Here is a 26,185-nt window from a genome sequence, read left to right as displayed (position 1 = left end):
TCAAACTGGATTCCTAAAATGAAATTGGCAAAACACTGTAAAATGCACGATTTATTTCCGCGCTAACACATGAAAACCCATTTCTCTGCTGATTTTCTGTCTGTGCATGTGTGTGTGTGTGTGTGTGTGTGTGTGTGTGTGTGTGTGTGTGTGTGTGCGTGTGCGTGTGTCAGATCTCGCTTTGCTGATTTCCAGCACAATTGCCAGCCATCCCTCCTGTCTGCCTCTGGCTGCATGCGAGAAAGCAGAGCCATGTGCCTGAAGGCTTACGCTGGACTCATAGGTGAGCCGTAGACAGTGAAATTAAAAGCTGGAAGAGGCTGAAAGAGGAAATTTGAAAGAAAAATACATTCCCCCTCCAAAAAATATATATATATATACTGAGAGGCACAACCAAGTATCGGGAAATGTGTACAGGGACATCTGTGCTGCATACGGATTAGAAAGAAGTCCCCAAGTCCCGATGGGAGACGCCACCAAAGGTGGTTGAGAATAACGGGGCTAAGGTCCTGGGACGTCACTTTTCACACATTTTTTTTGTATTACGGCCTTATTCCAAAATGGATTCAATTTATGTTTCCTCAAAATTCTACACATAATAGCCCGTAATGATAATGTGAACAACTTTTTTTGAGATTTTTGCAAATTTATATAATATATTTATATAGATATTTATATAGATATTCACTGCACGCTCGCAAATTATCTCTGGTGCGCACAAAGATGCTGTGCATGAGGACCAGTGCTCCCTCTGCCCGCTCAAAATTGATTTCTGCTCGTGTGCAGATCATTCCTGCCCTCTCACCAGCCTGACAACCAGCCCTGAATTTGGCGAGATACTGGCCTCCATTTACGAGTGGGAATTCTGACTCCTAAATGACCAATAGGAGAGCAGCGCTCACACCACATCAAAGTGAGACTGACATCAGTGTTTCGACTGCCAACCAATCACAGGCAAGGAGAGAGAGGCCAGTATCTGGTTCAGTTCAGGGCCACTTGTTGGGGTACTCTCTTGAAACTTATGGCACTATGGGGGTTGGATTATGGCACTGTGGGGGAGGGAACCAGGTCTGCACTGGCTTTGCTGTGATTGGTCATCTCTGAAGAGCAAGGTTTGATTGACAGCCCTCCTGTCTGATGCGGAAGTCAGTCGGAGATAACGGCGTTAAAACTCCAGTCATCATCTGTCTCAGTGACAGATCTCTGAAGCTTTTGTACAACAATCATTTCCACATCAGATCATCATTATTTCATAATAAATTACAGAAAGTCCTAAAAATCACCTCCTGACACTAGTGCGTCTGAGTCTGACTTGGAATATGAATTGTAATGATTTTGGTATTAATAATATAATTGTACTAAGCAAACATTACATCCACAAATGTTTTTTTTCCAAAACAAAACCAAACATTACTCACTAGAGAAATGAGTTTAAACTTAATTAGAAATCTCTATCATTGATTCCTGTATTTCTTTTCTTTTATTATTTGTAAATAATATTCAATAAGCCTCGTATTTACCTGTATTTGTATTTTCATGTATGCAGCTATTTCAGGATTTGGTACAGCACCTGTTTTATTTGGATTTGATTCATAATATATATATATATATATATATATATATATATATATATATATATATATATATATATATATATATATATATATATCCATCCATCCATCCATTTTCTTCCGCTTTATCCAGAGTCAGGTCGCGGGGGCAGCAGCTCAAGCAAAGCCGCCCAGACCTCCCGATCCACACACACCTCCCCCAGCTCCTCCATGGGAACCCCAAGGCGTTCCCAAGCCAGCCGAGAGATGTAATCCTTCCAGCGTGTCCTGGGTCTTCCCCGGGGCCTCCTCCCAATGGGACGTGCCCGGAACACCTCTCCAGCGAGGCGTCCAGTATATATATATATATATATATATATATATATATATATATATATATATACACACACACACACACACAAGTCCAGGCATTGCATTCAGACTGGTATTTAAAACACAAAACTGGCATTTTTGAAAAGATATCATTTTGAGAGTTGTCCTTAATATATAACTTCACACTTGAGCTCTGTAACCCTCTGAGATTGTAAAAACATCATGATGACATATGTTATGACATAATATAATGTATAGGGGGCCGATTTTTTTTTTTAACCACAAAAAAATCAATAATCTTTAACACTTTGTAAGTGGGGCAGTGTAACGTCAGATAAAATCAATATTCCATTCAAGGGATCCAGTCATCTGGACTAACCCATCCAGTCAATGGTTGTATGCGGCACAACAGGCCATTTAGTTGTGCATATATCCATCCATCCATTTTTCAAACCTGCCTATGTCAGTTAAAGGTCATGGTTGGGCTGGAGCAAATCCCAGAGGCATTGTGAACATGTGAATTGTAAAAAACAAAAGCACAGCTGAATATTCTCATACCTAATTTGGGCCACACTTCAGATATCTGTCACTGAGATAAATGATGACTGGAGAGAAATGGCTACTTATGTGGCAATACACCATGTGCATGTGTTGTTAGAAGTTTACACACACCCTATATGGACTTGAATGTCTTGGCAATACTGGGATTTCAATGATTTCTTTGATCAGGGTAAAATTATACATACGGGGTCAAAAACCTACATACAGCACAACAAATATTTGGCAAGTTTTATTTTCTGTTGACACTTGGGATAGTCATCAACAAGCTGATGGCACAATTCTGGTTGGATATTTGACCACTGTTTTTGGTCAAGTTCCCTTACATTTGTTGGTTTCCTCTCATCGACCTGACTTTTAAGGACAGTACAGATATTTTCAGTGGAGCTAAAATTAGGACATAGAGATGACCAAAGGATTTTTACGGGATATTGGTAGAAGACTGTTTCATCCCCAAAAGTCTGTGCTAAAAATAAAAATCCTCTGCTGAAGGGAAACAATGTTTGCAATGTTCTTAAAGTTGCACCTGTTGTCTCACTGTGGGTTCTTTATTTTCTTGCTTTCTGTAACCAGGCACCATCATGACTCCCAACTACGTGAGCAACAGCAGCACAGAGGTATCCCAGTGGTGCACATGTGAAGGCAGTGGAAACGAATGGCAGGGGTGTCAGCGCATCCTGCACATGTTCAGCAATAATATTTGTCTACGTGAGTTGTGCAGAATAAATAGATGTATATTTTTGCATCTGCATTGAGAAAGTTCATGATGAAATTTCAATATTCTTAAATGGCATGCAGCTTTTAGACAAGGTACCTAAGTGAGGCAGGTTTATGACTAGACTGTCCCAGATTCAATCCCCCAGCCAGACTGCAAAATGTGGCTGTGGAAGGCGAACAGCTCTTGTTTTACTCTCATTACCATCACTAATGTGCCCTTGCCCAAGGTTAGTCCTCACGGTGCACTCGGTGCATTGTGTAGTGCATAGCAGCACTGACATCTGTGTTTATGTCAGTGGGTGAATGTGAAGTGTCACCAATGGATGGAGTACTCTGGAAATGCTGTCCATTTATCATTAGCCACACCAAAAACAAAACATCGGGGGGTGGGGGAAGTGGGTGCAGGGGGTGTTTGTCACTATCTGGTGGAAAATGATTCTGCTCTGATGTCTTCCAGGAGAGATTTTTGTAATTTTGAATTTAATTGATGCGTCTCATGATATTGACCTCTCAACTCTTCCTAAACCATTTGGGGGATGTCAGTTCAACTTCACACAACAGCAGCATGAAAATAATTCTATTCTGATGACTTCAAGGGGAGATCATTGGAATGTATCACAGGATATTGACTTTGTGAGCACAATTCACCCTCAGTGAAACTTCTCACAACTAAAAACCATCTCCAGTCACATCTGTCGAGTGGGCGTCTGTGGAATGATGCTTGAACTCCTCTTGTGTCCGTTAACATGCAGAAGGTTGCCTTAAAACAGTGAGAATGGGTGTCATAAACAAGCCCCAACCTCTGGCCATTTATATGGAAGCCTACTCAGAAGAAGATAAAGGTGTAGATCCTTGAGGCCACTTGAGGCTGGCTCCCAAAGCAAGCACATTCTCATGTCCAAATTTAGAGGTTTTGATCCCTGTAGCTAGTTTCTCTATTACAGCTGTACAGGTGGTGAGTTTTTATTTTATTTTTTTACAACTCATCAGTTTAATGTAATTTAAGTCCTAAAGTTATGAATAATCAGGGGCATGGTCACTTTGAGTGACAAGTAACATGTGCCACTGAGCTGAGTCCAGAGCCCTGCTACCAGAGACCACCAGCTGTGGCTGCGAGCTGTTGTAGATGACCATGTCTGCCCTTTCTGAGTAGTTTATTACAAATATCTGTAATAATGTAGCTTGTTGTGCAGGTATTTGTCCTAGTGAAACATCAAAGAAGTTTTTGCTGCAGTATTTCCATCAAGTGAAATGTTTGCGCTATTTAATTTAGGATATTACTGGTATGGCCAAGTGGTTAGTGCACTTGGTTTCAGTACGAAAGGCTCCCGGTTCAAACCTCACCTCTGCCACATTTCTCCATGTAATGTGGAGTTGCGTCAGGAAGGGCATCTGGCATAAAACTTGTAGCAATTCAACATGCAGATCTACCTCAGATTTGCTGTTGCGACCCCAAGGGCAAACAAGGGAGCAGCCGAAGGGACTTACTAGGGGTATTAACACCTTTAGCAGCTATCAATAGCTTGCTCATGTTTGGTCCAGGTTATCCATTGTTATTGAGGAAATAATTCAGCCATAACTTTTTATGGGATTGCGCAAGTACACATCACTTCTGTCGAAGTGACGAATCCAAAGGTGAGAATTCGTATGTCTGCAACTTCCCGCCCGCTGGAAACACGCATGGCTGTATTGCTTGTCTATTGAAACCAGCTGCTTTGGTTTTGTCTCTAACTTGCTTCTAACAGCCTATATCTAGCTAAGGATAGCTATCATTTCCTGGAGCGATGATATTGATACACCAAGCTGACCTGAAATGATCCATTGTACATTAAATTCACCCCTTTGAAAAGTGACCAAATTACATGTTTGAAATGAGTTCAGTGATGTTTTCATCGGCTATAAATGGCCACCAAAGGGCGCTGGGGTAAAGTCTTTGGCAACCAGTGTTGACAAAGTAACGTTGAAAAGTTCATTTATTAGTTACTTCATATAGTTATATTTTACAGTTACTTCATTAGCAGCTGCGGACAACTTGTTGGCAGCTGCTGAATGTAACTAATAAAGTAACTCATAGTCTAACTCGGTTATTTTTAAGATTAAGTACTCAAAAAAGTAACTATTAATTACTTTGCTGATTACTCAATCTTAAGACTACCAAGTTAGATTACTAGTTGCCTTATTAGTTACATTACTTATTAGTTGCAACTTGTCTGAAGCTTTTAATAAAGTAAGTGCATAAAGCTGCTAATGAAGTAACTGTATAAAGTAACTGTAAAATTCAAATTGAATCAATTCTATAGCATCAACTCGTGATGAGATCGCCTCAAGGTGCTTTACACAATACAATACAAAAAAACAGAAAAAAAAACCTGAATAAAAAGTTAAAAAGACTAAACATAATAACACATTAAAACTACTGATAAAACAAGGAAAACAAATAGGTTTTCAGTCTCGATTTAAAAGTCTCCACATTATCCGACTGCCGTATATGTGCTGGGAGATCATTCCACAGAGTTGGGGCATGGTAGGAGAAAGCTCTGTGACTGGCAGATTTTTTTATTCACTCTTGGAACACACAAAACTCTTGCACCCTGTGAGCGCAGGGCCTGAGCTGGTACGTAGGGCTTGACCAGGTCAGCTAGATAGAGAGGTGCAAGTCCATGAACAATTTTAAAAGCCAATAACAGAACCTTAAAATCCAATCTTGCAGTGACAGGAAGCCAGTGAAGGGATGCCAAAATGGGCGTAATATGGTCAAATTTTCTGCCTTGAGTCAAAAGTATGGCAGCAGCATTTTGAACTAGTTGAAGACCCCTAATGTTGGACTGCAGCAAACCAGAAAAAAAGGAGCATTGCAATAGTCTAATCTTGAAGAAACAAATGCATGTATCAAAGTCTCAGCATCAGCCATAGACAAGATGGGACGAATCGTTGCTTTATTTCACGAATGGAAGAATGCAGTCCTTGTAATATCTCTAATGTGGAGGTCAAAAGACAACATAGGATCAAAAATTACCCCAAGATTCCTCACTTTGTCTTATGATGTATAACACACAAACCCAAGCTAAGCACCAGCTTGTCAAATTGATGCCGATGTGATGAGGTTCTTGGTCATTAAATTCGTCTTTTTTTTTTTCTTTTTTTTTACTGTCCCAACAAGTCTAATACTTCTGCTACTTTTTCAGTGTAACTACTGTAAATTTTAATTAATTTATTTACAGCTGTGTGAATCCTGTGTGAGCCTTATGATTGGTTAGCTTATTCATTATTGGTTAGCTCGTGCTTGCTTGGCTATACTCTTGAATTTCCTAGTGCACAAAGTACACTACTTCACACCCTCCATAAATTCTGCGTGATGTTGGAAGATAGGGTGGCTCTCTTAGAGAACTGTGTCCGTAAGTTAGAACAGCTTCTTAGCTCAGTGGAGTTAGATGTTACGGGCACTCCAGATGAGGGTAGTGGTGGGCCGGCTATCGTACCTATTAGCGTCAGCCTTGAAATGCCGGCTGTGGAGGACGGCTTTTGGACTGTGACTATAGGCGGAACAAGCCCCATAGGGCTTGTTGCCTGGTTGTAGTACCCCGATCACACTTGCCACTGCGGACGGTGAATCAGCTCTCCCCCTTGGATTTGCCTGATGTGAATTCTCTGAGCCCACAAGTGACTTCCACTCCTGTCTGGTGCAGAAGGGAGGAAGCTTTTGAAAATTCAAGCTAAAAATTGGCCATTCTAGGGGTACCCAAAGGAGAAAAGCCAGGTACGACAGCCCGAGTCCCTTCATCATGTCCAGAAGGCTGGGGAAGTTTGTTGAGTGGTTAGCCAGTACATGGCCCTCAGTGAGGCAGTCGGAGTCCGTGGACATTTTTAAGTCAAGACTTAAAACCTGTTTTTATTCTCTTTCTTATGAGTAGTTTTTATTTTATGTTTTATTCTTTTACTTCTGTTTTTAATTAGGCATTTGAATTTTTTAAAAATTTGTATTTATTTATTTTAATTTTTTTTTATGTTGAACTGTTCTGTGTGAGGCACCTTAAAGTAAATAAATATGAAATTGGTTACTGGATCCTTAAACTCTGGACATAATAAACTCTACATGGTGGATCCTTGATCTCTGGACATAAACAAAAATAAAATCTGTTAGTTTTTGTCAAAAGCATTTCCTTTCAGACATTATTATTGGCATGAATGTCTTTCCATATCTAAGCTGAGGTCTTGCAGGTGCGCTGCAGGTCAGGTTTATAAAGAATGCAGGACGTCTCATTTTGGGAGGAAAAAACGTTTTAGTCAATTGTAGTTTATTGTCTGTATTGCAATGTTTGTAAGCGGTGTCATTTTATTTAAAGCGGCGATTCATTTTGAAGTTATTAATTCCGAGCGGACTCCGTCTCGGCAGAGAGACGCACAGTGTTTGAAGCTGTGACAACGGAACGGAGGACGATTCTCGTTTCTCGACTGCAACAAGACATGAGTCCCAGTTAGTGACTTTAATCCACACAAACGTGACTCGTCATATTTTAATGGCTTTGAGAGGGGTTAAGAAGCGGACTTACCGCTTCTGAAGAGCAGCGAATCAAAGAGCAACGAGCCATTGAATTGAAGCATTGCTTCGATTCACACTTCAAACTGGAGTCGCGCTGCAGAAACAGTTGATTACAGATGCTCTATTGAAAATCGTAACAGTCCAAAATAAGCGTAACGGTCCAAAATGATAGCGTAACGGGCCGTAATGCAAGTTTGCGCTAGCTAGAACCCTGGTGGATTCTATCACCCACAAAGTTAGGTTACAGAAGAGACCCAGAAGAGTCATTTAAATGGTTAAATGTATTCCCGACATTGCATCCCATCTTAGGGTACTGATGCTGCAGAAGGGAAGACAGACTAAGGAAAATGACATGAGACATAGTTATTCACATCGGCACTAATGATGTCAGGATGAGGCACTCAGAGGTCACAAAAAATGGACATAGAGAGGACTTGTGACGTTGCCAGAAAGATGTGTCGGCATTGATTAATAGTCTCTGGTCCCCTCACCTCCTGGGGCACTAATGAGGCGTTTAGCAGGCTGACATTGTTAAATAGATGGCTGGTACATTTTTGTAGACAGCAAGGCTTTAGCCTTATTGATAACTGGCCTTCGTTCTGGGGCCACCATGGCTTGCTGATGCCAGACGGCCTTCACCCTACTGGGGAAGGTGCCGCCATCTTGTCTGCGAACATAGATAGAGCTCAACAGGGAGGGTAACATTAGGAATTTACAGCAGGCCATGGAGCAGATGATTAGAGACCCTGCAAGGCTTATGACAAATGTGGGTGTGGAATCCATTAGCTTAGTGGGGAAATTTGTGCAGAAAATCCACTATGGTGATAGTGCAGTTTATCTGCCAGGGAAAGAAGTTGAGACTGTGGCCTGCTTCCGTAGACGTGTCCATAAAATCATAGAGGGATATGCTTTGCAAACTTAATACCCATTACTACACTGGATGATGATGAAATTGAGGATGGCCCAATGGTTGTTCCAGCAATATCAAAGATTTTGTGTCTGCTACCTACAACGCGCGTGGAATGTCTCAAACATAAACCTACTTCTAGGCATCTTATATATGCTACTCTGGAACCACCCCTAAACCCAAACAATTCAGCTGTCAAGCCCCCACTGAGGTCCTTAGTGTGGGTCTCGTGAACATAAGATCACTATCCTCAAAATAATTATTGATTAATGATCTAATTATTGATCATCACTTAGATTGGGTTATGTGAAACCTGGCTTAAACCTGCAGCTGTCCTCCCCTTAAATGAGGCCTCCCCACCAGCATATACATTTAGTTACGTCCCTCATGATGCGAAGCAAGGTGGGGATGTTGCTCTCATTTATAAATTTAGGTTTAGCTTATTAGCTGTTGGGGGTCACAAATATAACTCGTTTGAGCATCTGATTCTCTGCTCTGCTCAGGATATTACGCATTGCCGCGGTCAGAAGAATAAAAATCTGCCGTATTACTTTGTCACTGTATAAATCTTCCTGGCCCATATTCTGTATTCTTAGATGAATTTGGTGCATTCATCTATAACTGGTCAACTAGTGCAGATAACATTCTGATCATTGGTGACGTTAACATTCATATAAATAAGCCTTCTGATCCCCCCTGCAAATCATTTATGGAAATTGTGGATGCATTAGGATTTCAGCAATGCATTCGGGACTCGACGCACATGAGTGGAAATACCCTGGATTTGGTTCTTGGACATGGTACTGCTGTCATGAATATTGACATCAGTGGTCTCTGATCACTCACTTACAACCCCAATTCCAATGAAGTTGGGATGTTGTGTAAAATGTAAATAAAAACAGAATCCAATGATTTGCAAATCCTCTTCAACCTATATTCAACTGAATACACCACAAAGACAAGATATTTAATGTTCAAACTGATAAACTTTATTGTTTTTGTGGAAATATTTGCTCATTTTGAAATGGATGCCTGCAACACGTTTCAAAAAAGTTGGGACAGTTGTATGTTTACCACTGTGTTACATCACCTTTCCTTCTAACAACACTCAATAAGCATTTAGGAACTGAGGACACTAATTGTTGAAGCTTTGTAGGTGGAATTCTTTCCCATTCTTGCTTGATGTACGACTTCAGTTGTTCAACAGTCCGGGGTCTCTGTTGTCATATTTTGAGCTTCACAATGCGCCACACATTTTCAATGGGCGACAGGTCTGGACTGCAGGCCAGTCTAGTACCCGCACTCTTTTACTACGAAGCCACGTTGTTGTAACACGTGCAGAATGTGGCTTGTCATTGTCTTGCTGAAATAAACTGCGACGTCCCTGAAAAAGACGGTACTTGGATGGCAGCATGTGTTTCTCCAAAACCTGGATGTACCTTTCAGCATTGATGGTGCCATTGCATTGATGGTGCCATGTGCAACTTACACATCTGTGTAAGTTGCACATGCCGTGTGCACTAACAGACCCCCATACCATCACAGATGCTGGCTTTTGAACTTTGCGCTGGTAACAGTCTGGATGGTCTTTTTCCTCTTTTGTCTGGAGGACACAACGTCCATGATTTCCAAAAACAATTTGAAATGTGGACTCATCAGACCACAGCACACTTTTCCACTTTGGGTCTGTTCATTTCAAATGAGCTTGGGCCCAGAGAAGGCGGCAGAGTTTCTTGATGTTGTAGTGATGAACTGTGTTAACTGGCAATGGTTTTCTGAAGTGTTCCTGAGCCCATGCGGTAAGATCCTTTACACAATGATCTTGGATTTTAATGTAGTGCCGCCTGAGGGATCGAAGGTCATGGGCATTCAATGTTGGTTTTTGGCCTTGTCACTTATGTGTAGAAACATCTCCAGATTCTCTGAATCTTCTGATTATAGTATAGACTGTAGATGATGGAATCCCTAAATTCCTTGCAATTGAACATTGAGAAACATTGTTCTTAAACTGTTGGATCATTTTTTCACGCAGTTGTTCACAAAGTGGTGATCCTCACCCCGTCTTTGCTTGTGAACAGCTGAGCCTTTTGGGGATGCTCCTTTTATACCCAATCATGACACTCACCTGTTTCCAATTTGGTGTTTTTGAGCATTCATCAACTTTCCCAGTCTTTTGTTGCCCCGTCCCAACTTTTTTGAAACGTGTTGCAGGCATCCAATTCAAAATGAGTAAATATTTGCACAAAAACAACAAACTCTATCAGTTTTAACATTAAACATCTTGTCTTTGTGGTGTATTCAATTGAATATAGGTTGAAGAGGATTTGCAAAGCATTGTATTCTGTTTTTATTTACATTTTACACAACGTCCCAACTTCATTGCAATTGGAGTTGTATTAAGTTTACAGTTTCGCTGCTGTGTTTAGTGCAACAACAACCATATATATCACTATGGTGATGCATCAACTCCTCAACAAAGACTGAACTCGAAGCTAGACTGCCTGATGGCTTCCCTTCACATTTGGAAAATATCCAATCAGTAGACAGTCTTGTGGATAGTTTAAACTCAGTGTTCAAAACTACACTCGACATGATTGCGTCACCTGTGTTAAAACCACGCTCCCCCAAAACACAGTCACCTTGGTTTAACGTCAGCCTTATGCGTGACCTCAAGCATAAGGCTATAGGTCTAGAACGGAAATGGCGTAGTTCAAAATTAGAAGTATTCCATCTTGTGTGGACATTAGGTTAAACATATCCCAGCATGCCTTAACCCAGCCACTACACCCTGCTATTGAGGTGGGCGCCATTAATGAGGTATTACCCAGATTTACAGAATTTGAGAGTATCTCTCTAGGCATGCTGACGAAACTCATAACATCAACAAAAAGCACAACCTGTTTATTTGATCCTATACCAACAAACCTGTGGCCCACTCTTGGGCTGACTGTGCTGGAAATGATTTATCTTTCTTTAACTTCTGGATCTGTTCCTAAGTGTTTCAAATCTGCAGTGATTAAACCATTACTTAAGAAACCTAATCTTGACCCTAGTGTATTGAAAAGTATCGGTCAATATCAAATCTATCATTTTGCTCTAAAATTCTGGAAAAGGTGGTGTCACGGCAGGTCGTGGACTATCTTACTGAGAATAATCTCTTTGAGCCACTTCAATCTGGTTTAGAAAATATCATTCCACAGAGAAGGCTTTCACTAAAGTGGTGAATGGTCTTCTGCTTGCAATGGAATTGGGCACCACTACGGTTCTGGTGCTGTTAGATCTCAGTGCTGCATTTGATACTGTGGATCATCATATTCTACTTGATAGGCTGGAAAATAATTTTGGGATTACTGGGAGTGCCCTTGTATGGTTGATGTCAAACTTGACCAGTCGTTCTCACTGTGTTTTGTACAGTAACACTACCTCTAACCTTAGTGACATGAAATTTGGGGTTCCACAGGGATCTGTCTTAGGCCCCCTGCTTTTCTTCCTTTATATAACACCCCTTGGGCACATATTGCAGCGTTTTGGGATTACCTTTCATTGCTATGCTGATGATACTCAGTTATACATGCTGATAACTGCTGGTAATCTCATTCACATAAAATCCTTCAAAGATTGCCTTGCATCAGTGAGAAGTTGGATGTCTAGAAACTTCCTACTTTTAAACTCTGATAAGACTGAAATGATGGTTCTTGGTGCAGTGAGACATTGGCATCAATTTGACCAGTTAACACTTAGCCGAGGCTCGTGTGTCATACATCACACTGACAAAGTGAAGAACCTTGGGGTCATTTTTTATCCTACATTGTCCTTTGACCTCCACATTAGAAATATTGCGAGGACTGCTTTCTTCTACCTGCGAAATATAGCGAAGATTTGGCCGATCCTGTCTATGGCTGATGCTGAGAACATTTTGACATGAAGCAGAAAGTTCAACCACGTTACACCCATTTTGGCATCCCTTCACTGGCTTCCTGTCCCAGTGAGATCAGATTTTAAGGTTCTGCTACTCGTCTATAACATTGTTCATGGACTGGCACCTCCCTACCTAGCTGACCTAATTAAACCTTACGTACCAGCCCAGGCTTTGCGTTCGCAGGGTGCAGTACTACTTTGTATCCCTAGGGTGTATAAGAAGTCTGCAAGTCATAGAGTTTTCTCTTATTGTGCCCATGTTCTGTGAAATGATCTCCCTGCATCAATAAAACAGATTCTGTGGAGACTTTCAAGTCCAGACTTAAGACGCACTTATTTTCCCTTACTATACTATGCATACCGGCATAGTATAGTTCTATGCTTTTTACTCTTTTAATTCATTTTATTAGGAAATGGAGTGTGCCGCGGCCTCAACTTTACCTAAATTATGGGTCTTTTAGTGAAGCTTAGGGCTAGTAGCCGGCGATCACCTTTGTATTTCCTGTTTTTCTTGTTGTTTAATTCTGGCAAACTATACTGTATTTCTTGGCTTTCTGATGCCTGATTCTGTTTTGTCTCTCTGTTTAAGGTGCAGCTCCATCCAGAGATGGGTGTGGTGTTTGTGCTGGAGACCCTCCTGTCCTGTGCACCAACAGCATTTCCTGTATATTCGTTTTGTGAATTGTTCTGTAATTAATGTCTGTAGCATGGCCCAAGCAGAGGGTCACCCCTTTGAGTCTGGTCTCCTTGAGATTTCTTTCTCAGAGGGAGTTTTTCCTTACCACTGCTGCTCTGGGGTTTAGTAAGGTTAGACCTTACTTGTGTGAAGCGCCTTGAGGCAACTCTGTTGTGATTTGGCGCTATATAAATGAAAATAAATTGAAATTGAAATTATCAGAGTTTAAAAGTAGGAAGTTACTAGACATCCAACTTCTCACTGATGCAAGGCAATTTTGTAAAGATTTTATGTGAGTGAGATTACCAGCAGTTATCAGCATGTACAGTTGAGTATCATCAGTTTAACAATGAAAGGCAATCCCAAAATGCCACAGTATATTCCCAAAGGGTGCTATATAAAGGGAAAAAAGCAGGGGGCCTAAAACAGATCGTTGTGGAACCCCAACCTCATGTCCCTAAGATCTGAGGTAGCGTTATTGTGCAAAACACAATGAGAACTGTATAAAGCAACTAAAAAAGTAACTTTTCAAAGATACTTTGGCAACACTGGCGGCAACCCATACCCACTCTCAAGATACCCGTCATTAAAAACCACCACCCACTCCGCAAAAATATGCTTTAAAAAAAACACCTGAGCAAGGTTAGCTTTTTAGCTTTACCTTGCTTGGTAATTCTGAGAGAGGGGCATATTGGGGCTTCATTCATCATGGCCACGTCATGCAGAGCGTTGCCCATGCTCCACCTTTTTACCCATTTATGGGTTGGTCAGGATGTAGGCAGAGTAAGTACTGCCAACATGGCAGCACCCAGGGCCACGCTTTTTGAGCTTCAAAAATGGCTCTTCTGGGTCTCTTCAGAAAACCTATGGGTGACATTGTGGATGGTTTTGCAGTAAATATACAGTTTATGATTTTTAAAACAGTGGGAAACATGTGAGTTCAGGATGTAACATTATTACCTGGTAGAAAACAGTGACTTGAACACAGGTAATGCAGACAGTAGTAGTGTTGTTGACCTTGTGGCTGCTTTTGTTTTGTTCAGGGTCACCACAACGGACCCAGCAGAGATCCACATTAGGATTTGGCACAAGTTTTACACTGGATGCCCTTCCTGACACAACTCCAATTTTACCTGGAGAAACACAAACACACAGCCCCGCCTGGTCTTCTAAAGAGGTCTCCCATCTAAGTACTCACCAGGATCCACTCTGCTTAGCTTCTAAGAGCTGGCTGACACAGAACAGACTGACTGCAGACAGCAGTAGTGTTAAATAAATGTTTTATGTCTCATTTGTTATTAAGCTATACTGTATTAGATGCATGTATTGTATGTATTGTATTTGGCCATCACTTGCTGTGTTAAAAATTGGCACCACCAATAGCAGGTGAAAAACACATATGTGTCAACCACTAAAACAACAAACAACAAAACAAATAATAATAATAATAATAAATGACAAAAATTATATACAAGTATGATGGATTGATAACCTAAAAATTGCACCATTGGAAACATATTTTGGCAGTGCCACTGAGCTGGAAATTTACAGAGATACTGTGAGCCAGCAGCAGAGAGAGTGCTGCAGGCAGGCTGAAAGAAACGGAATCCACAATATAAAATATGGCTGCGGCTGCTGTTGAGACGTCTGCATGTGGACATTAAATCGGCTGCACAGACGTGATGAAGATGTGAATGATTAACAAAAGGGAATTAGAATTGCAAGCACACAACACAATAACTCGTGCACAGCAGAGGCTGTTTTTGGATGATAATCACCTCACAGTATTGTGGCAGAAGTGGAAGTGTCTCCCAGCATGCCTTGCAGCACGCATAGATGTTTAATTCTGCTTTAAATAACGGTTATAACCCTCTTTAGTTAAGTCTACATTCTGCTTTATTGTTGTTGTGACATTTTTAGTTCAATCCAAAGGCATTTTTATTTAAGTATATTTGCGCACATAAGATAGGCTGTCATGCATTTTAGCAACTTCATTGCTTTGCTTCAAATGAACCAACTGAATTCTACTCTGCTGCTATGTGTAAATAAATACGTTTCTCAGTAAGTGAGAATTTTGTCTGTAATTGTGGTTCACAGCTTGCTACAATATCTTGTGCACACAAAGCGTTCCACAGCAAACCCATGTCACTCAGAATGTGTGTTTTCTCCAATTATGTTGAAAGTTAAAGTTACGAGCTGGTGTAATGCTTCTAAAAGTCACAGAAAATATATTTGGGTGATGAAAAATTATGTGAACCTAATGAGGATGGTCCCTGCTGGTTTTGTTGCAGGCAATGCCATCAGCTCCATGGGAGTCTCTGCACCTCCTCCTGTGGAAAACACTCCGGTTCCGGCTTCACAGCCGTCCCCACGCATCTCCCAGGAAAGGGTCCACGTTAGCGTTAACACTATCCCAGACTTCCACAGTGTAAGACCCTTCGTGACCTTGTATATCAGGTGTAGCGACGTTTATCGGTGGATAACCTCAGATTATTCCTCTCGTCCCCACATTGTGGCTGAGGATTAGCCGTAGGTGTTTGCAGACTCATCTCTCACTGTTAATATTCATGTATGAACACCCATCTGTACTATATTTCCATTTTCTCACCAACTTAATCCTCCTTATTCCACTTCTTCCCTTCTCCTATTCCATCCCACAATCCTTTACAGCACTGAAACCCTGCCTCTGCATATTTCTAATCTAAGACACGCTTTATTTAAAGATGCTACATTTGACTTTTCCAAATATTATGTAGCACTGTGAAATAACTTGAGATGATGCAGCCTAATGCAATGTTTCCAGCTTTATGTTTGATTTGAGAAATAGAATTTATGGTTTTTGGTGAAGGTTTTACAGTGTAGATGCCCTTTTAGATGATATCCCTCTCTATTTATCCAGGCTTGGCACTGGCACCAGGTTGAGCTGATGCGCCCCCACCCCGTTGGCAAGATTACATATATCACATTTAACTGCCCATGAAAAAAATGAAAAAGGATAATAAAAATTCATTGATGTGCTTCAGCAGTAAGAGAGAGGAGGAACAACAGGTATTCTCATATTTTTGAAGCTAGTGACATATGCAGTAGATTTAAATGACATTTCTCCCATAAATATGATGAATTGACCCTGTGCCCAGAGTACAGGACCAAACACATCCTCAGGTCTGGTTTGGACAAATTGAGAAAAAAAACCAAAAAAAACCAAATCCCTTTTATTCTTTGTGCGCCCCATGTTGTGAAAAGCCTGAATTAAATTTCTGAAAAAAACAATGACAGATGCTTCCATAATACATTTCTTCCATTTTTTGACAGTCCGAGTAACTTAGAAACATGCATTCAGATGAAAATTTTACGTATGCTAGTAAACAAAAATTGACTCAATATTATCTGACCCTATGTTTAACAAGGCATCCACATAATTACAGTACCTTGCTGCTCCCAGATATTTTTTTGATCTCACTTAATGTCATCATGTGATGTTACTGGGTCAGAGGTCTGATACATTTGTTAAGCCTCTTTCACACCGGGCCAACATAGAGTTATGTAATGCCGCATACCGACTACGTGGAGATTATGGAGCCCTACACCGAGTTTATGCAGCCCAACGTGGCAATATGTCATATAATACGTCAGTAAAGTCGTCCTGATGTAGGGCTGTCGGTCAGAAACCTTCCACCGCCACACAGAGTAGAACTCCTCTATTGGATTCAGAAAAGGGCTGTAAGGTGGTGCTGGTTGTTGCTGAACCACTCACAGATCAGGACAATACAGTGAACATCCACATTGTACACAACTATGACATATACCTGGATGCAGTGCTGCTGATCCAGTTGCCTAAATATCATTAGGAACGATTGTTCTTGGTCTTCCTCGTCCTCTTCCTCAACCTCTCACATGAGCGCTTCTTCCTCTGTCTTGCTGTATGTTTCTGTCCATGGTAGATGGATGCACGTGTGCCACCTGTACACTCCGCCTAATTTGTCTGATCACATCATTAGAAACGTGTGTGTTCATGTGTGAGCTGTTGTGTATAAAAGCTGACAGCTGTGTTGGAGTTGTGTTCACATTTTGCTGCCTGTGTTTACAATTTTGTCTACTGTTGTTTTAAGTGAGTGAGAATGTGTTTAGTTTTGCAAAATATGTGCATAAGATCTGCAAATTGTGTCTAACTAGGTGAAAACTGCTTAAGGTTTTGCCCAAAGGGTTGCTTGAGTCAAGAAATGAGTTCAGGCCACTGTGAATTTGGTTCAGGGAATGGAGTTTAGCAATTCAGAAAAACTGTAAGCTGTTGAAGTCTGACAAAGTTACTGCATGCTGCTAACCACCAACTTGTTTTGAATTCAGCTTGGGATACTAGCTTAAATTTAAAGCTTGGATTCAAAGCTTTGAATACTCCAGAATGCTTTAGCTACAATCTTTGCTTCGAATTACGTGATATCCTACCTTTATATCTGAAGTTATCAATTGATAACTATGTATCATAACTTAGGTCGTCAGCACTTGGCTTCTTGATTTAAATTCAGCCAACAAGTTTTTAGTCAAAGCTTCGAAGTACGCTTTAAGATTCCAAAAGTGCTCCATGCTAATCTTTGCAAAAGATAATGTCATGATGTTTGCAAAAGCACACAGATGAAATAACACAAAAGTAGCTGAAAGTTGAACTTGAAAGACAAAGGCCATTGGGTCATCGGCGTATCAATAATTTTTCCGGGTGTTACTGCCAGATTGAGAATGGTTGAGAGAAACTCCTATACTGGGCTCAAGTAATTTATTCATTGTCTAATAAAATTGGATCACAACATGAAAAAATGATGCCAATTGGTCTGGGACACATAGAGCTGCATCTCTGACAGAAAGTTTGATGCTCAAAATAAACTCAGCTTCAGGTCACATGATTGTGAAATGTTTATGATCTCCTAGAGACTTTCATATGACTGGACAGGAAGTGGCTGTACTCTCACTAACCAAAATTAAATTAAATGAACATAAATTTAATTAAAGTAAATTAAAACAAAACACTGAAATTAAGTGTTAAAAGACATTTACGTCAGTCCATTCTGACATAGTGACATTGAAAACATACATACATACATCTTCAACTGCTTATCCGGGTTTGGGTCCGGGGACAAACAGCTCCAGCAGGGGATGCCAAACGTCCTTTTCCTGGGCTACAGCTACCTCTGACTGGGGGATCCAGAGGCGTTCCTAGGTCAGTGTTTCGATATAATCTCACAGCCTAGTCCTGGGACTTCCTTGGGGTCTCCTCCCAGCTGGATGTGCCTGAAACACTTCCCTAGGGAGGCACCCAGGAGGCATCCTTACTAGATGCTTGAACCACCTCAGCTGGTTCCTTTCAATGCAAAGGCGCACCACCTCTACTCCGAGCTCCTCATGAATGACTGAGCTTCTCACCTTGTCGCTAAGGGAGACACCAACCACCCTCCTGAGGAAACCCATTTTGTTAGTACCCGTGATCTAGTTCTTTCAGTCATGATCCCACCCTCATGACCACAGGTGAGAGATTGACCAGTAGATTGAGAGCTTCGGCAGAGGGCGCTCCAGTCTGATGCAGGCGTTCCTCAAAGTGCTCCTTCCAGCACCCGATTTCCTCCTCAGTTGAGGTGAACAGAGTCCCATCCTTATTGTATACAGCTTGGATGGTTCCTCATTTTCCAATCCTGAGGTGCCTCATGGTCCTCCAGAAGCACCTTTGGTGCCACCCACAAGTCCTTCTCCATGGTTGCTCTGAACTCCTCCCATACTTACTGCTTTGTCTCCTCCACAGCAGAGGCTGCTGCCCTTTGGTGTTGGTGCCATGCAACTGCCTCCAGAGTCCTCTGAGATAACATATCCCGGAAAGACTCTTTCACTTGGGCAGCTTCCCTGACCACTGGTGTCCACCATGGTGTTCGAGGGTTGCCACACCTCGAGACACCGAAGACTTTCAGGCCACAGTTCTCTGCTGTAGCTTAGTGATGGAAGCTTTGAACATTACCCATTCTGGTTCAAAGCCCCCAACCTCCACAGGGATGCGAATTGAAGTTCTGTCAGACAGTGGGCTCCTCCAGATGTTCCCAGTTTATCTGCACTATACATTTGGGCTTACCAAGTCTGTCCAAAGTCCTCCCCCATCCTCCATTCCAACTCACCACCAGATGATGACGGCTCTGCCCCTCTCTTCACCCGAGTGTCCAAAACAGGGGTGGCCAAGTTCGGTCCTCAAGAGTCACCTTCCTGACACTCATAGTTGTCTCCCTGCTCCAACACACCTGAATCCAATGAAAGGCTCATTAAAAGTCTGCTAACGAGTCTTTCATTGGATTCAGGTGTGTTGGAGCAGGGAGACAACTAAGAGTGTCAAGAAGGTGGTTCTCGAGGACCGAACTTGGCCACCCCTGGTCCAAAACATGTGGCCTCAGATCAGATGATACAATCACAAAATCAATCATCGACCTTTGGCCTGTGGTGTTTTGGTACCATGTACACTTATGAGCATACTTATGTTCAAACATGGTGTTTGTTATGGACAGTTCATGACTACCACAAAAGTCAATGGAACAATGGAGTCCCCAGGAGTCCAGACAGGGACTCTAAAAAGGCCCAATACCCCGAACTGCTGTTCAGTGCATACGCACAAACAGTCAGAGTTTTTCTCTGTGCAACCCCAAGGTGCAGGAAGGTGATCCTCTCATCTACCGAGCTAAACTGCAACATAGCGGTGCTCAGTTGGGGACTCGTGAGTATCCCCATACCCACCCGGAGCTTCACACCCTGGGCAACTCCAGAGAAGAATAAGGTTCAGCCCCTATCAAGGACAATGGTTCCAGAGCTGAGAGTGTGCGTGGAGGTGAGGTCCACCAGATCTAACTGGTATCGCTCTACCCCCTGCAGGTGATGGTTCCCAGACAATCTTTTTCTCAATATTTTGAGGTGGTGACACCGTACTACCCTTGAGTGTTCAGCTGCCCATTGTTGCGAATGTATTTTAGACACGGTCCAATTAGAGTTCATTGTCTAGGCCATAGGTGTCAGACTGATTCCAGAAAGGGCCAAGAGGGTGCAGGTTTTCTTTGTAACCACCAACTCCACCAGGTGATTTCACTGATGAACATCACTTTGAGCAGATGGGAAGAGTTCATCAGTGAAATCACCTGGTGGAGTTGGTGGTTACAAAGAAAACCTGCACCCTCTTGGCCCTTTCTGGAATCAGTCTGACACCTATGGTCTAGGCCTATGAACGTGGCATGAGGTGTTGCAAGATTTTAACATACTGAGTTTATCCACCAGGTATGACTGAAGTTGTCATTTAAATTTTGAATATATCACTATGGATAGACAAATGGAGAGACATGGCCATTGCAGTTCCCTGTTACACTTTGCAGCAAGGTTAAACCAACCAACTTTACGAGTATTTGTTAAGCACATTCAAACATCCACAGTGGATCAAAGTGCTGTAGAGAAGAATAAATAAAAATCATCATAAAAGACATAATTCACATAAAACATAAAAGAAAATACAACTAAAATATTTAAAAGCCATGAAACCATAAAAGGTTAAAAGCATATTTGCACTGCACTGATAACTGGGCTCCAGTTGATAAGAAACTACTGAGGCTGGACACATAAAAGAAATATTAACTGTACAACACAATGCAACATCATACAAATAGTGAATGTTTATGAGTTCAAAGGTATGAATATTTAATTTGGTGAAAGCTGGAACATACCATTCAACGAGGCAAAGCCAAGTTAAATGGTATGTTCCAGCTTTCACTGAATTAAATATTTGTTCCATTGAAAGAATGTAAAAAAATTCATTATCATCTCTGTGCTTGTTCTGTTAGACCTCAGTGCTGCTTTTGATACTGTTGACCATAAAATTTTATTACAGAGATTAGAGCATGCCATAGGTATTAAAGGCACTGCGCTGCGGTGGCTTGAATCATATTTGTCTAATAGATTACAATTTGTTCATGTAAATGGGGAATCTTCTTCACAGACTAAAGTTAATTATGGAGTTCCACAAGGTTCTGTGCTAGGACCAATTTTATTCACTTTATACATGCTTCCCTTAGGCAGTATTATTAGACGGTATTGTTTAAATTTTCATTGTTACGCAGATGATACCCAGCTTTATCTATCCATGAAGCCAGAGGACACACACCAATTAGCTAAACTGCAGGATTGTCTTACAGACATAAAGACATGGATGACCTCTAATTTCCTGCTTTTAAACTCAGATAAAACTGAAGTTATTGTACTTGGCCCCACAAATCTTAGAAACATGGTGTCTAATCAGATCCTTACTCTGGATGGCATTACCCTGACCTCTAGTAATACTGTGAGAAATCTTGGATTCATTTTTGATCAGGATATGTCATTCAAAGCGCATATTAAACAAATATGTAGGACTGCTTTTTTGCATTTATGCAATATCTCTAAAATTAGAAAGGTCTTGTCTCAGAGTGATGCTGAAAAACTAATTCATGCATTTATTTCCTCTAGGCTGGACTATTGTAATTCATTATTATCAGGTTGTCCTAAAAGTTCCCTAAAAAGCCTTCAGTTAATTCAAAATGCTGCAACTAGAGTACTAACGGGGACTAGAAGGAGAGAGCATATCTCACCCATATTGGCCTCTCTTCATTGGCTTCCTGTTAACTCTAGAGTAGAATTTAAAATTCTTCTTCTTACTTATAAGGTTTTGAATAATCAGGTCCCATCTTATCTTAGGGACCTCGTAGTACCATATCACCCCAATAGAGCACTTCGCTCTCAGACTGCAGGCTTACTTGTAGTTCCTAGGGTTTGTAAGAGTAGAATGGGAGGCAGAGCCTTCAGCTTTCAGGCTCCTCTCCTGTGGAACCAGCTCCCAATTCAGATCAGGGAGACAGACACCCTCTCTACTTTTAAGATTAGGCTTAAAACTTTCCTTTTTGCTAAAGCTTATAGTTAGGGCTGGATCAGGTGACCCTGAACCATCCCTTAGTTATGCTGCTATAGACGTAGACTGCTGGGGGGTTACCATAATGCACTGAGTGTTTCTTTCTCTTTTGCTCTGTATGCACCACTCTGCATTTAATCATTAGTGATCGATCTCTGCTCCCCTCCACAGCATGTCTTTTTCCTGGTTCTCTCCCTCAGCCCCAACCAGTCCCAGCAGAAGACTGCCCCTCCCTGAGCCTGGTTCTGCTGGAGGTTTCTTCCTGTTAAAAGGGAGTTTTTCCTTCCCACTGTAGCCAAGTGCTTGCTCACAGGGGGTCGTTTTGACCGTTGGGGTTTTACATAATTATTGTATGGCCTTGCCTTACAATATAAGGCGCCTTGGGGCAACTGTTTGTTGTGATTTGGCGCTATATAAAAAAAAAATTGATTGAAATTGATTATTTGTTTTATATAACGGCTAAAATAGATCCTTGTCATTTAATATTTTACTAATTTATAAACAACAGAAAAGGGACTTACATTTTGGTGTTCCACTGCTGCTCAATTCCAAATTGTAGTCCGTGATGCTGTGTACTGACTTCGGACTTCCATTAAAAAAAGACTTTGTGTAGGTCCTCAGTCCAGTCAAAAATCATGTCAGCATTTCATCTGAACAGTTCTTCATGCATCCAGATGGCTTACAGCACAGTGTGTGTGTGTGTGTGTGTGTGTGTGTGTGTGTGTGTGTGTGTGTGTGTGTGTGTGTGTGTGTGTGTGATACAAGAATTAAAGTGTCAGTGAGCTCAATAAAATTGTCTTGGTAGAGTCGTTGCACATGTGCACACACACAACCGGGTCGGCACTTGTGTGTGCGTGTACTACCAAAAAACACTGTGTACATCCTCAGTGCAGCGGAAAAAAAAAAAATCACGTCAGAAAATAGTCCATCTTTGTGTGTGTGTGTTTGTTACAAGAATTAAAGTTTCAGTTAGCTCAATAAAATTGTTGTCTCGGTAGAGTCGTTGCACACGCACACACACACAACCAGATCGGCACTTGTGCGTGCACTACAAAAAAAAAGACTGTGTACATCCTCAGTGCAGCGGAAAAAAAATCATGTCAGAAATTAGTCCATCTTTTCATTCTAACTTCCTGCCGATAACCTCTAGACAGCGCAGTGGATTTGTTTTGTGTATGCGTACGTGCGCGCGTTGTGTGTGTACGCGCATGTGTGTGTGGGCGCACATGCATGTGCGTGCACAAGCACGTGTGTGCGTGAGTACGTGTGTGCATGCATGTGTGTGTCTGTGTGTGTGTACGTGTGCAACACAGATGGGACAAATAATTCATGTCATGTGACATACAAAGCACCAATTAAATGACAAGGATCCACTCAGCCGTTATATATCTTGCTTTTATATAACGGCTGAGTGGATCCTTGTTATTTCATTGGTGCTTTGTATGTCACATGACATGAATTAATTCATTCCATTTGTGTTGCACTGCATTTAGAGTGCGGCTTGGTAACATTTACAGTGCAAATTTGGTTCCATACGTTTGGTACCATTGCACTCTGCACACACACGCATACAGACACATCCTCATGCACGCGCGCACACCTGATTGCGCATGCACATGCGTGCGCAAGAAGAGCTGGACTCATTTCTGACGTTTTTTTTTACTGCACTGACGACGTACAATCTTTTTTTGGTAGTACACGCAAGCACAAGCGCCGACCAGGTTGCATGTGTGTGCGTGTGCGGGGGACAATGACTCTCCTAAGACATAATTTGATTGAGCTAACTGATGCTGCTAATTATTGTAAGACACACACACCGGTTGCGTGTGTGTGCACGCGCGTGCGCGTGGGATGCCGCCTGGATGCATAAAGACCTGTTTACATGAAATGCGGATGTGATTTTTGGCTGGACTGAGGAACTACATGGTCTTTTTTATTTATGGAAGTCCGAAGTCAGTGCACAGCATCACTGGACTACACGTTACAGTGGAACACCAAAATGTAAGTCCCTTTTGTGTTGTTTATAAATTAATAAAATATCAAATGACAAGGATCTATTTGTCTATCTGTTGGTTTAAAAATCTGATTTAAGTGGGTTTTCTTACCTCCTCAACCTTCCTTCCATCCTTTAGCAGCTATGCTAATTAGCATAATCGTTCTTCCCCATATTTCAGATGGAGGACAGTGAGGAAGAAGAAGAAGAAGAAGAAGAGCAGGAGGAAGAACAAAGTGAGGAATTCAATGTCATCCCACCGTATTCTGAGAAGGACTCTAACCCAGACTCGGGGAACAGAGGTAGCCAGCGGGGAGCAGCTTGTCGAGTGTTACCAGTGCTACCATTACTGCTGCTGCCCACAATCAACCTGGACTGAGATTGTTGGGGCTCCTGAGGCCTGTGGCACCTCCACAGCTCATACTTTACACTTATTACCATCTCCACCTCCATCCCGGCACTTACTGGACTACAGAAGACGGCTCAGAGGATGAAATGCTCCCACTTAAGTTTGGAATGTTTCTTTTTCTTTCTCATTTTACAGCTTTTATAGCTTGACTTTATCTTACGTTTGCAGTTTGTGGACCTGTAAAATGAAAGAAATATGAATTCATGACTGGATTGAAAAGCACCGTCCGGTTCAATAAGTCTATTTCCAGCATTTTTTCAGTCAAAGTACATCCCCTCCTTTAACGGGAAGCACATTGCTTCGGGTCACATTTGCTATATGTGCTTCCAAAAATCATAACCAGCTGACTCCACAGCAACCATGCCCAAGCAAGGCTTTTAATTTCTATTTCATGACTCATGTGACATCGGCTTTTTCGTACCCCCTTCAGCATTTCCTTTCCTTCCACCATACTGATTCAGATACTCCACTTTACAACAAGCTATTAAGGGGCTGCACCACACTTAAAATCCTTTGTGCTTTTTTAAAAGATATTTAAAAAAATGGCAAGATGTGAACCAGTGTGCAGTCACAGCGGGCATTATTTTAACCCTTGGTTCTATACTTCTTTCTTTTTTGTGCGTGGCCACTTCTTTTCTTAATGCAGCACTCGGTATTATTCCTGTCAGCGTGAGCGACTGAGGATTCAGCCACAGGCAAAAGTAATGAGATCAAATTGTACTGTAGAAACGACGAACAAAGAAAAGCAACATAAGCAATTATGGCACAATCAAAATGGCTCAGCATGCAGGAAAAGTCTGGGATCAGGCTCAGGGGAGGAGGTAACCAATTTTACTGCTGTCAGACCCTCGTGTGTTTTATCCTTAAGAGACGTGTTTTTACTGCTCGCTCCCCATCATGTGCTTTAGATATTGTGCAGAAAAAAGGGACGAACGCAGGAGGTTGAGCATCACACCGAGCTCTCTGCCACAAGTATGTTTTGCTGATGTTAAAAGTTTGTTTCTGACTCATTTTCTAAGGAAATTACACTGCTACAGGATTGTTGTTAATGTGAAAAAGTGACTTCAGGCAAAAGAGACAAACTTACCTGGTTTGAAGATAGTGTAGATGCTTCTGAGCACTACAAGGTGACTGCATAATGTGGGTATTTTTATAGACAGGGAGGCATTCAAGGTGTAGCACATAATGATTGCTACCTTCAACCCCTTTGTGAATGGTGCACGACTGCATCACTTGTGCTGGACAAAGAATTTGAAGTTGGGTATTTACATCAAACATCAAGAAAGACAGATGAATTTCAGCACAAGGAAACCAGACATTAGTTTTCTTTTATAATAATAATAACCTTTATTTAACCAGGCAGAAACCCATTGAGATCGAAACCTCTTTTACAAGGATGACCTGGCCAAGAAAGGCAGTTAGACACATCATAATGGACAGGTTAACATCAACAAGAGAATGTTAGTGATTAAAAAAAAATACAATCATCTTGGTCATAATAGCATTGCACACGATGTAAAGTCTTAAACAGATTTAAATGTAGAAACATAACCATTGCGCAAAAGAATCCCATTCACGATCTCTTAAAATACAGCAGAAGGTGTCCAAGGAAGTCACTTTAAGTTTGGACAGTTTCAGTT

The 26,185-nt window shown here is 41.5% G+C and overlaps 1 protein-coding gene across 1 annotated transcript in view; it reads left to right on the top strand.

Annotated features, from left to right (window-relative positions):
• The window catches only part of LOC117517478 (GDNF family receptor alpha-4-like), a 129,337-nt gene extending 103,647 nt beyond the window's left edge, over positions 1-25,690 (top strand). The window contains exons 5-8 of the mRNA XM_034178510.1: positions 174-283; positions 3,015-3,149; positions 15,491-15,627; positions 24,318-25,690. Of these exons, the coding sequence (XP_034034401.1) occupies positions 174-283; positions 3,015-3,149; positions 15,491-15,627; positions 24,318-24,515 (580 nt within the window). The 3' untranslated portion in view covers positions 24,516-25,690. The remainder of the gene's footprint in view (positions 1-173; positions 284-3,014; positions 3,150-15,490; positions 15,628-24,317) is intronic.
• Positions 25,691-26,185: the final 495 nt, after the last annotated feature.

This window comes from Thalassophryne amazonica, chromosome 9 (genome assembly GCF_902500255.1).
Source record: "Thalassophryne amazonica chromosome 9, fThaAma1.1, whole genome shotgun sequence".
Taxonomy (NCBI): domain Eukaryota; kingdom Metazoa; phylum Chordata; class Actinopteri; order Batrachoidiformes; family Batrachoididae; genus Thalassophryne; species Thalassophryne amazonica.
Note: the sequence above shows the minus strand (reverse complement) of the source record. Positions and strands in the feature narration are given on the sequence as shown.